Below are 14,781 nucleotides of genomic sequence, written 5' to 3'. Positions count from 1 at the left end.
TATAATAAAGATAAAAGAGTAAATAAATACATAATAAGTACTTAACCCTAAATCTAAATGCTTAAGCTTCTGCCGCCGACGTAGCATCACAGAGCACTGGGAGCAGCAGTCCACAGTCCACACCTCTCGCTTCCGTGAGCAAACGACTGCAGCAGCACATCGCCGACCAAGCATCACGGAGCAGACCACCGCTGACCGAGCAGACCTCTCCTTTCCGTCGCCGACGCAGCAAAGATCGACCAGCCGTTGTCGCTTCCCGCCGTAGCTTCCCATCGCTGCCGCCGCTTCCCGCCCCCGCAACAGAGCTCGACGCAACAACATCACAGCAGCAGAGTGAGCAGACGTGAGACGACTGCAGTAGTACATCGCCGACGTAGCTTCCCACCGTTGCCGCCGCTTCCCGCCCCCGCAACAGAGCTCGAACGGCGTCTCCCGCAGCTACAACAGGTGCTGTGTATTTACTGTGTATTAAGATTTATGGCTTTCTGCTTTCTGCTTTCTGGCTCTGTTCAAACTTGTTAAAAGCGCTCGCTGCCAACGTCGACCATCCTCCTTGTCGGCTGACTATCCTTCTAGTTTTTATTTTTTTCCTCTGGGTGTTAAGTTTATATATATGCTGGAGTTTGTGGATTGGTGATTTGTTTATATATATATATATATATATATATATATATATATATATATATATATATGTATGGCTCGCGAGCGGCTCGACGAGCCACGAGCCTAAAATATTTAGGCTCGAGCTCGACTCGATTATTTAACGAGCCGGCTCGAGCTCGGCTCGAGCGCGAAGTTGACCGAGTTCGAGCCGAGCTTTGACCGAGTGGCTCGCGAGCGGCTCGCGAGCGGCTCGACTCGTTTACACCCCTAGCATAGAGATGCTCTCGTCGGTGTGGAATCCAAGCGTAACACCTAAAGTGTTAACTGACAAGCTATAGTGGTTGCCGAACAGTCTGAAGGAAATGGACTCTCTTGCATTGTTAATTTCTTTTCGGATTTCCAATGTTGCCAAGAATTCATACGTGACTGGCGCGAATGTAGGTCCTCTCCACTCGAATAGTCGGCGGAGCTGTCGGTGCCTTATCAGTCTATTCACCTCATCCAAGCAACCAAACTCTGTTAAAACATTGTCATCAAAGTGACGGCCGACTGACAACTGTTTGCTCTTGTAGTTATCCACCGAGGTCAGTTGAAGGGGTGTCAAGTGCCTCAGCGACCTTGCACCTCGCTCCTGGGGAGCTTGTTGAACTGCAGCTTGCTGTCGTGTTCGTGATCTGCTGGATTCACCGTGATCATATTTAGTTTTCTTTGCAATCACTTTAGCTCGTCCCATCCTACAAAATTTTAGAAATTATCATTCATGGTAATTGGTTTTGAATAATTATCTTTCAAATAAGTGACCATTGGATTCATGTAAAATTTCTTGTCAAGATAATGGATTTTAAAGATATAGGGCTTAGGATTTTCGAAAATTTCGCCATAGTTTCCCCTATATTTTGAACAATTCTATCATAAGAATATCAACAATATCATTCCATTATCACACACATGCATAATTTCATCATAAGATAATTCAATTTGATAGTCAAATAAGAAGTCAACTATAAAAGTCAAGAATTTCAAAAAGTCAACTTCATCTTCTTCCCCAAATTCTAAAATTAGGGTTTGAAATTGAAAATTCAATTTGGGCAATGTGGCATGTGAAAAGTCAAATTGATGGCATATAATAGTTCTACAACAAGTATACTCATCAATTCAAGCATCAATTTCATGATTTGAACAATAAATTTAACAAACCCATATGCTCAACAATGGTGTTCACACTTGAAGCTCAAATATAAATATCAATCCATCAATGCAATCATCAATAATGAAAGAAAACATCAAAGGATAGTTCTATGAAGCATTACAAACCAATTTAAACATTCAAATCATTCAAAATCATGCAAGGTAATGTAGAATAAATTTTCACATTCAAGCTCTTCCAAACTCATGGATATCCAAAAATAAATGGTTAAAAGTTAGAAATTACCTTGATGGTGATGTTTTAACCCTTCTTGAAGTAAAGATAAGATATATGTTCAAACCTTGAGTATGGATTGCACCTCGCGTGGAGAAGAGAAGAAAAAATAGGGTAGAGAAGCAAAAATGGCGTGGAAGGCCGAATGGGGGTTTAAATCCCGTGGGGGAGCTTTCACGCCAGTCACACTCGTGTGAGCGTGCGTGGGAGCTCACTGCCTCGCTCCCACGCACGGCTACGCACGTGTGAGCGTGCATGGGGGCTTACTGTTTTGCTCCCACGCACGGCTGCACGCGTGTGATCCCGTGTGTTAGTTCCGTGCACTATTTCCTTCCAGTTTTGGTCTTTCCCTTCATACCTATGTCTAATTTAGGCATTTCCAAAGCAATTTTTAATCTCGAATCCTACAAGTTAGTCCTCAAAAACATGGTACCATTGGAGTTGTAACAATTTATTAGAATAAAAACTTAAAAAGAACTTTAAAAGAAACAATTTATTGAATCTTGTGTTGCCTCCCAAGTAGCGCCACAGTTTACGTCATTGGCTAGACGTATGATACCTTGGCCAAGAATCAACCATACTCCTTGGTAGTGGGTAGGAAGCATTTTGGTACCCACGTATTCTTGCATGTAAGCTTATCATTTTTCCACTTCGATTTCGGTTTGGATTTTGTTTTGACCGTTGCCCTTACATTATCATCTTCTTCCTTCATTCTTTCCTTCTCATCATGTGTGGCTTGCCCATCAAATCTCAGGGTTATTTCACCTGAACTCACATCTATGCGTGCACGACACGTAGCCAAAAATGGTCTTCTAAGAATTGAGGATCCATGGGGCTCATTATCACCCATTTTGCAAACAACAAAGTCGACAGGCACAAGAAATTTTCCTACTCTTACTAAAACATCTTCCGCTAAGCCTTCCGGATACCGTGTGGTTCCGTCAGCTAAACGTAGAGTCAGCCTCGTCGGTTTCAAACTTGGTAAGTTCAATTTTTCAAAAAGATTTGAAGACATGACATTTATAGAGCATTTTGAGGTTCCATGTTTTGTAGAGAACAAGGAATGAACAAAGCTCCAAGGTCGCTCTTCTTTCTAGGGTAACCCTTAGTCAAACAAGCCGATGATTCTTGGCTTAAGCAAGTAAAATTATCACAATTGTCATTCTCAAATAACTCACGGCATTCCTTGTTATTGAAAAATTTTCGGATAAAAGCATTAATTGTACCTTCTCGAGCTGCTTCTTTCTCTTTTGAACTTTTGATTTTGTCTCGTGGTAGCTCTTTTTCTTTTGGGCATACTTCCGAAGTGGTTTTCTCCTTGCTTTCCTTCATTGAGATTGTGCACGAACCGCTCGCATTCTTTAATTTGAGATCGGGACTACAAGAGGTAGTCTCGTTTCTATTGTCTTCTACCGTACATTGGCATATTCCACAAATAGCATCCATCGAGTCACATTTTTCATGTTCTTCTTCCTTGGCATCAATAGCATTGACTCTCTCTTTTAGATTGTTCTCAGTGTTACTTGGGAGTTGTCCATAGTGTCTATCCGACATCATCTTAAACATTTGAGAGATTTGATTTTCAATCGTCTTTAGTGTAGCCTTGGACTCTTGTCTAAGACTAGAAATCTCTTGTCTAATCTCTTGAGTAATCTCTTGTTTTAGATTTGCCCGATCATTCTTGAGTTCCATGATCGTCCTTGTAAGTCTTTCATCTACTTCACGGATGTCATCCCTTCTCTGTTGAGTAAAGTCAAGTTGAGAGTTGTATTGTGGCCTGAATTGGGTCATTTGATTTCCAATTCCTTGGTTTTGATTGTACATCAATCTGTTCTTATCATTTTGTCCATATGCAGGCTTGTTTCCATAGTTGTATTGTCCTCTCGCTTGATATCCATCATTGTTGCTATTGTTCCAACCCTCTCCCTGCTTCCAATTATTGTTCGATCTTTGATTCTGTCCATAAGCATTGAAGTTGGAGTTCCTTTGGTAATCTACCGCCTCAACTTGCTCAGATGCAGACGGAGAAGTGCAAATATTAGTATCATGAGGTCCTCCACAAATGTTACAGTAAAGAGCCAAAGCCATACAAGGCTTAGGTTTTCCTTCCATTTTTTCTACCATAGCCTGTAGCTTCTTGATTTCATGATTCATTGCCTCTATTTTTGCCTGCTCGCCACATAATTATCAACTTCATAAATGCCCCCGTGATCTCCTCGTCGGTCGTACTAACAGGATGTATTCTTAGATATTCTCTCAATTAGTTCTTCAGGTTCTGGCAAAGCTAGGGAGACAAAGGCACCGCTGGAGGATGAGTCAAGCAACATCTTTCCTTCATCTGTTAGCCCTCCGTAGAACGAGCTAATCATGTCCCATGAGTGCATCAGATCTTGTGGGCATTATTTCTTAAGAACCTTGAATCGTCGCCAAGCCTCTCCCAGACTCTTAAGTCTTCCTTGCTTGAATTCCTATATTAGCCTTCGAATCCTCATAGTCTTTGTGATGGGAAAGAACTCGTTCATGAATTCGCGATGCAACTGTTGCCATGATCTGAAATGATTGTCGTCTTGGCTTTCCAACCATCGTGTTGCCTCTCCTATAACTGAAAATGGGAATAATTTAAGTCGAAATATCTCCTCACTAACGCCTTCTTGCCTGTACATCCCGCATGCTCGTATGAACCTTGTGATGTGTGCTTTGGGATCTTCAGATGGTAATCCCAAGTATTGACTGTTTTGAACCAGTGTGAGAATAGTTGGATGCACGTGAAAGTTGACGTTTTCCATCGGCGGTACATAGATCGAATTATGCATGTTAAAATCAGGGGTCATGTAATCTGCAATTGACCTTTGCGGTTCCTGAGGAATTCCATAGTATTCTTCTTCACGAATGTTGTTTTGATGATTAGTTCTGTTAGCTTGTGGTTCTTCAAGGATTGGTTCTTCATGGTTAATTGGTGCTTGTGGAACAATTGGAACTGGGGGTGGATTTGGTACAGTTGTTCCTCTTCCTGGTGGATTTCTTGTTGCGCTTGATGAAACCATTTGTGATCTTTGTGTATTTTTCCTTCTAGTTGCTCTATTGATTTTTGGAATGTAGGGTAGTAAGCCTTGATTTCCTTTTGCTCGCGTGTGCATTCACCTAGTAAGATTATCAATGAAACAGAAATTCCACAATTGACTAGAAGTAGTCAATTGGGTAAGTAGCAAAAATAGATAAAATAAAAATAAAACAAAAGAAAGTGGTATGGATTAACAATGCTCAAATCTAGCATTCATACAATCAAAGTAAACAAAAACATATGACAACCTATTGCCCTCCCAGGCAACGGCGCCATTTTGACAACACTTGCGTGCATAGGGTGAAATGTCAAAAGATATTTGTGTTAAAACGGAAAGTCAGTGACTCCCCGAGTGTCGGTCTCGAAGGAGGGACGTGGAGGTGTTTCAAGTGTTCGGGAGTTTACTTGATTGAGTCGTGCATAGGATTCGAGTGTGGTGAATGGTGGTTTGTCAGTGAAAGGAGTTCATAAGGTTTGGTTTGAGTGCAAGAAAGTAATAAAGTAAAAGCGTTTGTAAGTATGTAAAAAGGGGTAGGGATTGGATAGTGTTCATGTATGATGCATTGTGGTGTGACTAAGGTAAATGATAGATAATGCAAGGATGTTGGCTATTCAAGAGTGTGTTTGTCTTAGTCCGTTTCCACCTTTGTGTACTAAGGTTTCTTTAGCTAAGGAGTGCCTTCAAGCATCCAAAGCTCTAAGAGAAATTTTATCGAGTTTATTACCGAAATTGTCCCTCGACTATTGCGGAATTACCAATTTGGTCCTCAATAATTTTTTGTGCCCAATTAAGTCCCTCAACTTTGAAAATTTTAACCAATTTGGTCCTCCGTTTATTTCGCTGTTAAAATCGGGGACCAAATTGGTAATTTTGCTCTAGTCAATGGACCAAATTGGTAATTTTGCTATAGTCAAGGGACCATTTCAATAAAAAATTAATTACCAATTTGGTCCCATGACTATAGCAAAATTACCAATTTGATCCCTTAACTATAGCAAAATTACGAACTTGGTCCTGATTTTAACGGCAAAATAAACGGAGGACCAAATTGGTTAAAATTTTCAAAGTCGAGGGACTTAATTGAGAACGAAAAATTATCGAGGACCAAATTGGTAATTTTGCAATAGTTGAGGGACCATTTCAGTAATAAAATCAATTTTATCAAACACTTAAGCTACACACTATCCTATTATTCTTAAAGTGTCCATAGGAACTATGATTGTGTCAAGCTTCAAATCCTAACTCTAATCAAAGACATGAAAGAGTCAAGAGCTCAATCTCTCATCTAGATTGGCCAAATCCAAACAAGATCTCATCAAAACAACAATCAATAGACAAGAATAGATAATCCAACAATCTAAGCATTTAGATCCAAATATAGATATAAGAGCATCACACTAGCAACATACAATCACACAATCCAAATCCCTAGATTAAACTAGCCACTCATGATATGAAATCTAAGACGAAAGCTAATTCAATCCAAGAACAAGATAAGAAAATATAATAGAAATGAAATAGAGATCACCTAGAGTGAAGTAATCCTCCAAGCTTGTTGTCTTCTTCAATGGAGATTTATCTAAACTAAGAAATGAAAAACTAAGAAAAATGGATAAAGTTCTCCAAAAGAAAAACTAAGGAAAGGAAAACTAAATTTCTGGGAACCTCCTCTCCTCCTCTGAAAAGGGGTTTAAATAGTCACCGAAAAAGCAACCCTAATCAAAATTCGCGCAATGCAGTCTCCACGCCTGCTCACACGCGTGTGAGTGTGCGTGGGAGGCTACTGGATTATTTCCACGCACGCTCACACGCGTGTGGCCATCCTGTTGGGTCCTCCGGGGCTCCGATCTTGCCTGGTTCGCTCTTTAAGCTCAACTTTTGCTCCTATTTGCTATCGAGGCTCCTGTTTCACCTCTTTTAGGCTAAAAGTAGCTTTCGTGTGTTGGTTAGTGATTTTCAAGCATTTATGAGCACAATTCATCATGCAAGGATACTATAAACGCGACAAAACACCCTAATATGTGCTTGATTTAAGGGTATCTCGGAGGCTTATCACGCATCTAGAGTTTGCGGATTATCTCTTGGTTAGACAGGTGGCAGAGGTTGTAGTTGCTCTCACACTTCTTGAACAGGCTACGTAGGTGGGCGGTAGCTATTCGGTCCTAACCTATCGTGCACTTGTCTCGTTGTTATCCAACTTGCAGCAGCACCCTTCGGTCGACCACTCTAGGGTCTTCTGGCCAGAGACGTTTTAACACTGCCCCAGACTACTTTATCTTTACCTGATTGCATCCTCAGTGTCAGCAAGTTGATTAGCTCTCTAAATAGCTTGAGCGTAGGTTCGTGCATTCTCATCTTGCATCTTGTTATACTGCCCGTCTAGGTGTAGGGATTCTATAAAAAACGTCAGTGCTGTCTGGTGTTCCTATCCTCCTTCGACCGCTTAGACTTCCTTCTTCCACCTAGCCAGATAACATCGCAGGCTTTCTCTCTCATCCTATCGTACCCATGCCAAATCAGATAACCTATTCTTAGGCTTCATGCTACCTGCATAATGCGTCAAGTACACTTCTGCCAATTGCTCGAAGCAGCTGATCGACTACGATGGCAAGCTAGTGAACCACCTTTGTGCCTAGCCGGTTAACGTAGGCACAAAGGCTCGATAGATCAACTGTTCAGTTGCACTGACTACGTAGGTGGGCGGTAGCTATTCGGTCCCAACCTATCGTGCATTTGTTGCCAGAGTCGTCATACGTAGAGTGCTTGCGTAACTTGAAATTTGAGGGCGCCATATAATCCCTTACTTCTGTCGTGAAAGGAGAAGCAGCGAGCAAAGGCTTAGTGATCAGCCTCTCTTTCTCCTCCATCTTGTGCTTCAAGTCCATGACTACCCTTGCTAGGTCCGCAACGCCAGGATCACCAGGCTGTGCGTTGGCCTCCCGACCACGCCGGTTAACCAGGTGCCTACGCAAATGAGTCTCGCTCCAGAGTGCTCCTTAACCCCCTCCCCCCAATGGTCGGTTGGGCAAGCAATGTTCAACTCGACCGCTCAGCCGATCTCTGACTAACCGAGTGGGAGCTGCAAGATCCCGGCATGATTGAACTGGCCGCCTAGTCTGACTTCGACAGCGCGACCGTATGAATGATCGGAATGACCATTATCCTGAGAGGCCATACGTCTACTTTACTCGGCTGGAGCTGATGGTTGTGGCACCTCTTGCTCAGCTGGCAATGGCAGGACACCCACTCTCACACAAGCCACAATTACTTGGGCGATTACATCAGCAAGGCTCGGTGCGGGAGCTGCCAGAGGGTTTGGCACTACGACTGGCATCGCCGCTGAAGATGTGAATGGTTGCTCATTATTAGCAACCAACTGCTCGACCTAGTTTCGACGACTAAGCTACTTGCGTAGATCAAGTTATAGTCGACTTAACTGCTATCATAGATCCCTAACGGAAGTGTGGTCAACTTTATGCTGAGCAATCACAACCATGTTGCTGTTAGCGTTTCCGTTCACGTTCTCGTTAGCATTGCCATTGGCGTTTGCATTAGCATTGGCATTAGGGTTTTGGTTTGTGTTCCCCGAACAACGACTGCGTCGAGTTTGTGCCATGTAGTCAGTTAAAAGACGGGACTTTTTGGATCACTCCCCACAGAAGGCGCCAATATTGGTTTTACGGTTGCACTACAAGTGTCTCGACTGGCCAACACTGCCATAGAACTTTAGAGAAATTATTGAGGAAAAAAATACAAGCATAGCAAGGAGAACACTTATATCTGCATTAAATTCAGAACCCTTAACGTTGTGACCCCGGGGGGTGGGGGGTATTTATACAAGAATAATAGGAAATATGATAGGATCTTAACAAAAATAGTTTTAACAAGGTTATTTGGGCTGATAAAACCGCCACAGTAGTTGCCAAAATTTGGAATAGGAAAGAATCCCCAAAAATTTGTCATAAATGCTGATTTCTGCACCATCACCGCCTTTCGAGGTGCACCTGGTCGGACGTCGCTTCCCGACTTCCTGCGCAGACTGGACCACTCGAGTTATTCCACCCGGGCCTCGAATTGGGAAGGACTGGTCAGTCAGCGGGCTCCAAATACCAGGTCCCTTCGGGTCGGATACCCTAGTCAGGGTATTCATCAAGGACCATTTTGGTTTTGACAGAGGACTATTTTATATATATAAAAAATTGTTTAGTTGGGTTGAAATTGAATAAGTTTGAAATTCGAGAATCAAAGTGGTGAAATCCTAATAGTCGAGGGACTAAATCCAATGCTAACTCTTTTTGATAAAATAAAATATATAAAATGATATGATTTATAACAAGTATTGTAATATTTCATCACATATTAGTCAGATTAGGGGTGTAAATGAGCCGAGCGGTTCACGAGCTGCTCGTGAGCCGCTCGATCAAAGCTCCTCGAGCTCGGTCAAATTCGAGTTCGAGCCGAACTCGAGTGGCTCGTTTAATAATCGAGCCGAGCTCGAGCTCTAATGTCTTAGGCTCGTGGCTCGTCGAGCCGCTCGCGAGCCATATATATANCACAAATGTCATACTTATATACTTAAATGTAATACTAATCAGGAATACAGTTTTTGTTGGGTAAATGTAATACTTTTAGAGGAATATACAATACTTTTACATTTCGATTTAAAAGTACTACATTTTTCTTCCAAAGTATTATATTTTCCCTTATAAGTAAGGAGCACTTGCCAACATCACTTATTATGTAAAAGTATTGTATTTTCTCTTAAAAGTATTACATTTACCCTTATAAGTAACAAAAATTGTATTCATGATTAGTATTATATTTGAACATATAAGTATGACATCTGTACATATAAGTATGACATTTGCATAGGGGTGAGTGGTTCGCGAGCCGCTCGCGAGCTGCTCGGTCAAAGCTCGGTCAAATTCGAGCTCGAGCTTTAATGTCTTAGGCTCGTGGCTCGTCGAGCCGCTCGCGAGCCATATATATATAATATTATATATATATATATATATATATATATATTTATTTATTTATTTATTTATTTATTTATTGATATATAATATAATATAATATATACATATAAAATTATAATTTATTTTTAATTGAAACATGAATTTAAAATCAAACATGTTAAATTTGAGCTCAAAATCGAACTCGAACGCGAGTTCAACCCTAATCTCGAGCTCGAGCTCGAGTATCAATTCTCGAGCTCGAACTCGAACTCGAGCCGAGCCTTCCTTAACGAGTTCGAGCTCGAACCACCCTATGCTCGAGCTCGGCCCGACTCGTTTACACCCCTAAGTCAGATGATGTAATTTTGATTTCAAACAATATGGTCCATGTATAAGATGATATAAATGTTACTATCTCCAACAAAATAAATAAATAAATGAAGTATTCGGGGGGTTGCTTATTACTTAATTGCTTGTACGTGGCCGTGCAAAATACTACGAATTGATGTGGATATTTGTATAACTCATCTTATTCTAATTACGTGTTTGATTAGACTATCATGTTGACTCAAAAGCAATTTACTTTCTTATATTAATTAATTTAATTTGATGTTAGAGAATAAAATTTATATTTTTAAAATTTACATTAAAATATTTGTTAAACACATAGATTTTAGTGTTAAGAAAATATTAAATAAATTAAATGCATAATGAAAATTAGTGTTGACCTTTACAGAAAATATAGAGTGATTACTGGAATCATTGAGCTTGATAACAGAATTAAGTTTTAATTGTAACCTTTTTGTGTTATCTTATTGTTTTGTTTTGTTTGTTTTTAACCAGTTATATATAAATAACTGGCACACCATTTTCTTCTAATTTATTAGCATCTGCTTATCAAGTTAATCATTGATCTATCCAAACATATTAATAAGATCCGTCATCATTTTTTATGAGAGCCCGTTTTCACCTGAATTCTCCCACACATATGAGAGAGAGAGAGATATAGATAGATTAAGGGTGGACATGGATCGCATTAAGATTCCCACACACATATGAGAGAGAAAGAGAGATATAGATGGATTAGGGGTGGACATGGATCGCATTAAGATTCGACCTTATGCTAATTTTAGATACCCAAAGATTTTGTGTTGTGAATTTTTGTACCTGAAGCCCGAACCAAAATAATAACAAATTGCTTTGGGTTTGGGCTGATGGGTTTGGGTAGCCAAAAAATTGAAATTTTAGAATCTTTTTAATTTATTAAAATTAAAATATATAAATCTAAGAGTTTAATTAGATAAATAGAGTATAGGCAAAATCATAATTTTAAAATAAAGTCATTATTACAACTCAAAAACTTTGATAACATTGCCACAATTTACTAATCTAATAATGAAAAACATGAACATCAATAACAATATAAAGGCATATGTTGAGATTTAATAGCAGAAAATGCTACAATAAAGATAAAAGAACCATGAACTCAATTAATTTCCTTTATCACCATAATACTTGAAATCTTCAAATTAGACAAGGGAAAAGATAAAATCTAACATTACATATACACTTGGTAGTATCTTGGTAACTTTCACATATATACATCAGAATCACTGCACTTAGCTTCATATATATAGCTAGAATCACAAAATATTCTCACACATACATTGCACACAAGAAATATATATATATATATATATATATATACTAATAAGAGCCACAGAGAGTTAGGCCTATATATATATATATATATATATATATATACTAATAAGAGCCACAGAGAGTTAGGCCTAAAATGGGTAAAAAAAATGGCGGTCAAATTATTTAATCAAATGGATGGTTCAGATAAATTATTTAATCAAATAGATGATTAAGATAATTCAGATTAATATTATTAATAGAGATTACCTAATTTAATCTTACTTTTATGATTATCTGTTAAGTTTTCCGTTAAATATTCTCTTCTCCATTAATATTCCGTTAACTTTATATGATTCAATTAATATAATATAGATAAAGATGAGAAAAATAGGAAAGGGAGAATGACATATCATCTCTTTGACGCATCGAGTTCTGGCTCCGAACTTCTATCGGCGACCACCGCCCAGCGGTCGACGGAAGAGCAGGACCTTCTGGTTCGTAGCACGAAGAAGAATAAGCGGAGCGCTGTCGCAATGGAGGAGAAATTGCCCCCGCCCGTGTCGACGGAAAGCCAAGAACCCAAGAACCAAGTACAGGAATCACCACTGCAAATGGAGACGAGGCCCCAAGAACCGAAATCTTGGGTCCAGATATTCAAGCCATTGATCCAGAACCCAGGGATGGAAGAAATGCATGAAAATAAGGAGCAAGACGAAGCGGAGGAGCCAATATCTTATGATGAAATGAACTGGGGAGAGGACGACCCAGATTGTCCAAGGGTGATAATCACCAAAGAAGAGAAGGCAAGAATTCGAAGACCCTGGCGTCGATCTCTAATTGTTCCAGTCCTGGGCATAAGAGTGAGCTACTCGTACCTACTCCAGCGAATGAAGGCAATGTGGCGACCAGAGGCAAATATGGACCTAATCGCACTCAACGACGACTACTTTGTGGTAAAATTCGAAGCTCTTAGGGATTACGAATTCGCCAAATTCGAAGGCCCCTGGATGATTCTTGGACACTATCTCATCGTACAAGAATGGGTCCCAAACTTTGACCCATCAAACAACAAGATGGAAAAGCTACTAGTTTGGGTCCGATTTCCGACCATCCCGATCGAATATTTTGATGAGGACATAGTGGAAAAAATTGGACTGAAAGTTGGACGCCCGATAAGAGTCGATGATTCAACAAGCTTAGTTTCGAAAGGCAGATTTGCGAGAATCTGCATCGAAGTGGATATGACAAAGCCGCTTCTCTCAAAGTTTACCATGGAAGGAAAGGCGTGGCCTATTGAATATGAAGGTATCCACCTTGTTTGTTTCAGGTGTGGCATCTACGGGCATCGCAAGGAACAGTGCGGTCCCAAAGAGAATGCAGATAAGACAACAGAGGAAGACAATGCAGATGGAGAAGGAATTCAGCCAAAGGAAGGGAACCAAGAACACACGTCTCCTTTCTTGGCCAAGCAACCCCCGAAAGGCCCTGATCTTTCGGCAAGATTTGGACCATGGATGATAGCTACCCGTAAAGCTAGGAATGGGCAAAGGAACACTGCATACCGGATCCCTCAGGGTAGCCCAAGAAGGAGCACTGGTGGCAGGGGTTATCATGATAAAGAAACGGCCCCAACAAGCGAACTATCAGTCCGATATGGCGTTCTAGCAGACTTGGAAGAGGAAGATCCGATGACTGAAGTGCTAAATCAGCGGAACGATAACCCCAGGATGCACCATGTGAATTATTCACGAGGAAGAGGAGGCGTCGGACCTCGTGTTAACACCAGAACCCCATCAGCACCCGAACAGCAAGGTCCTTACCAACAAGGAAAGCAGCAACCTCCCACTGGATGCGGGGGTAATGTGACAACGAGAGGGAGGGGAGGAAGAGGTGGAAACCCAAACCGGGCAGCAGCAGAAACATCGCATGTAGTTTTGCGTGGTTCAGAAAAAGGAAAGAAGATAACGACATCGGTAGTATATTCCATGGAAGACACAGCGGATCTGCCAACAGAAGCTGGTCTAGATGCTATTTTCCAGAACAAACCACCTGACAACCCGGCGGTATTCAACCGGCCAGATCATCAACTAGTGGAGGATATGGACCTTGGTGTTCGCGACAATAGGGATCACGTCCAGGAAGATCTGGACACCATGCGCCTTTAAGCGCAGGATTTTATTGTTGCTTGTTTCTTTATGAATATAATCACATGGAATTGTCAGGGCGCGGCGTCTAAATCCTTTCAGCGCGCCCTCAAACAATTTGTTCGGGATTTCACCCCCCAAATAATCTGTATTCTTGAACCTAAAATTTCTGGGAACCAGGCTAACGTAATCTGCTCCAAGTTTGGCTTCGAGGAATGGCTTAGAGTAGAGGCAGTGGGGTTTTCTAGAGGAATCTAGGTTCTTTGGAAAAATTGTATATTAGAGGTACTCCACACTCATCCACAGTTTGTTGTATTGCAAGTACAAGATGGACAGAGGGAACCATGGTATTTTGCAACCGTATACGGGAGCCCAAACTACATTCTAAAAAGGAAGTTGTTTGCCAACCTCACCCAGAACAGGTTAGGCATCCAAGGAGCATGGCTCCTATCAGGGGACTTTAACTCGGTCGTAGACAGCAGTGAAGTGAGTAATCATGAATACTTGTCAACAACCCGTTGTGCGGACTTTAATGAATGGATATTCAAAGAAGGCCTTATCGACCTAGGCTACATAGGCTCTAAGTATACATGGTCAAGAGGTCAGGACTCAAATACCTTTAGGGGAGCCAGGCTTGATAGGGGTCTCAGTAATGCAGACTGGAAACTACGGTTCTCAGACGCTTATGTCGAGCACCTACCGATGATTGCTTCAGACCACACACCTTTGCTCATAAGAGTTAGGCCGGCAGAACAGACACCACTGGATAAGAATTTTAGATTCAATATGGCATGGATATCCCACCCAAACTTCCAACAGTTGATACAGAATGTATGGAATAAAGAAGGAAGCCTGCAAGAAAACAAAAACACTATGGCAAATGCCTTAGAAGAATGGAACAGAAACGTCTTTGGGAATATATTCCACCGGAAGAAAAGATTACTGGCACGATTGAG

At 40.9% G+C, this 14,781-nt stretch overlaps 1 protein-coding gene across 1 annotated transcript; it reads left to right on the top strand.

Moving 5' to 3' along the window:
• The first annotated feature begins 12,082 nt into the window (after positions 1–12,082).
• On the top strand, positions 12,083–13,846 carry LOC115999374. Its single transcript, XM_031239229.1, has one exon. It carries the CDS (start codon positions 12,083–12,085, stop codon positions 13,844–13,846), a length of 1,764 nt encoding a protein of 587 aa, XP_031095089.1.
• The last annotated feature ends 935 nt before the right edge of the window (positions 13,847–14,781 follow it).

The sequence above is a fragment of the Ipomoea triloba genome, chromosome 12 (assembly GCF_003576645.1).
Source record: "Ipomoea triloba cultivar NCNSP0323 chromosome 12, ASM357664v1".
NCBI classification, from domain to species: Eukaryota; Viridiplantae; Streptophyta; class Magnoliopsida; order Solanales; family Convolvulaceae; genus Ipomoea; species Ipomoea triloba.
Note: the sequence above shows the minus strand (reverse complement) of the source record. Positions and strands in the feature narration are given on the sequence as shown.

What these genes read in the sequence shown, in the direction of transcription:
- LOC115999374 (XM_031239229.1), top strand. Translation starts at nt 12,083, where the DNA reads ATGACATATCATCTCTTTGACGCATCGAGTTCTGGCTCCGAACTTCTA.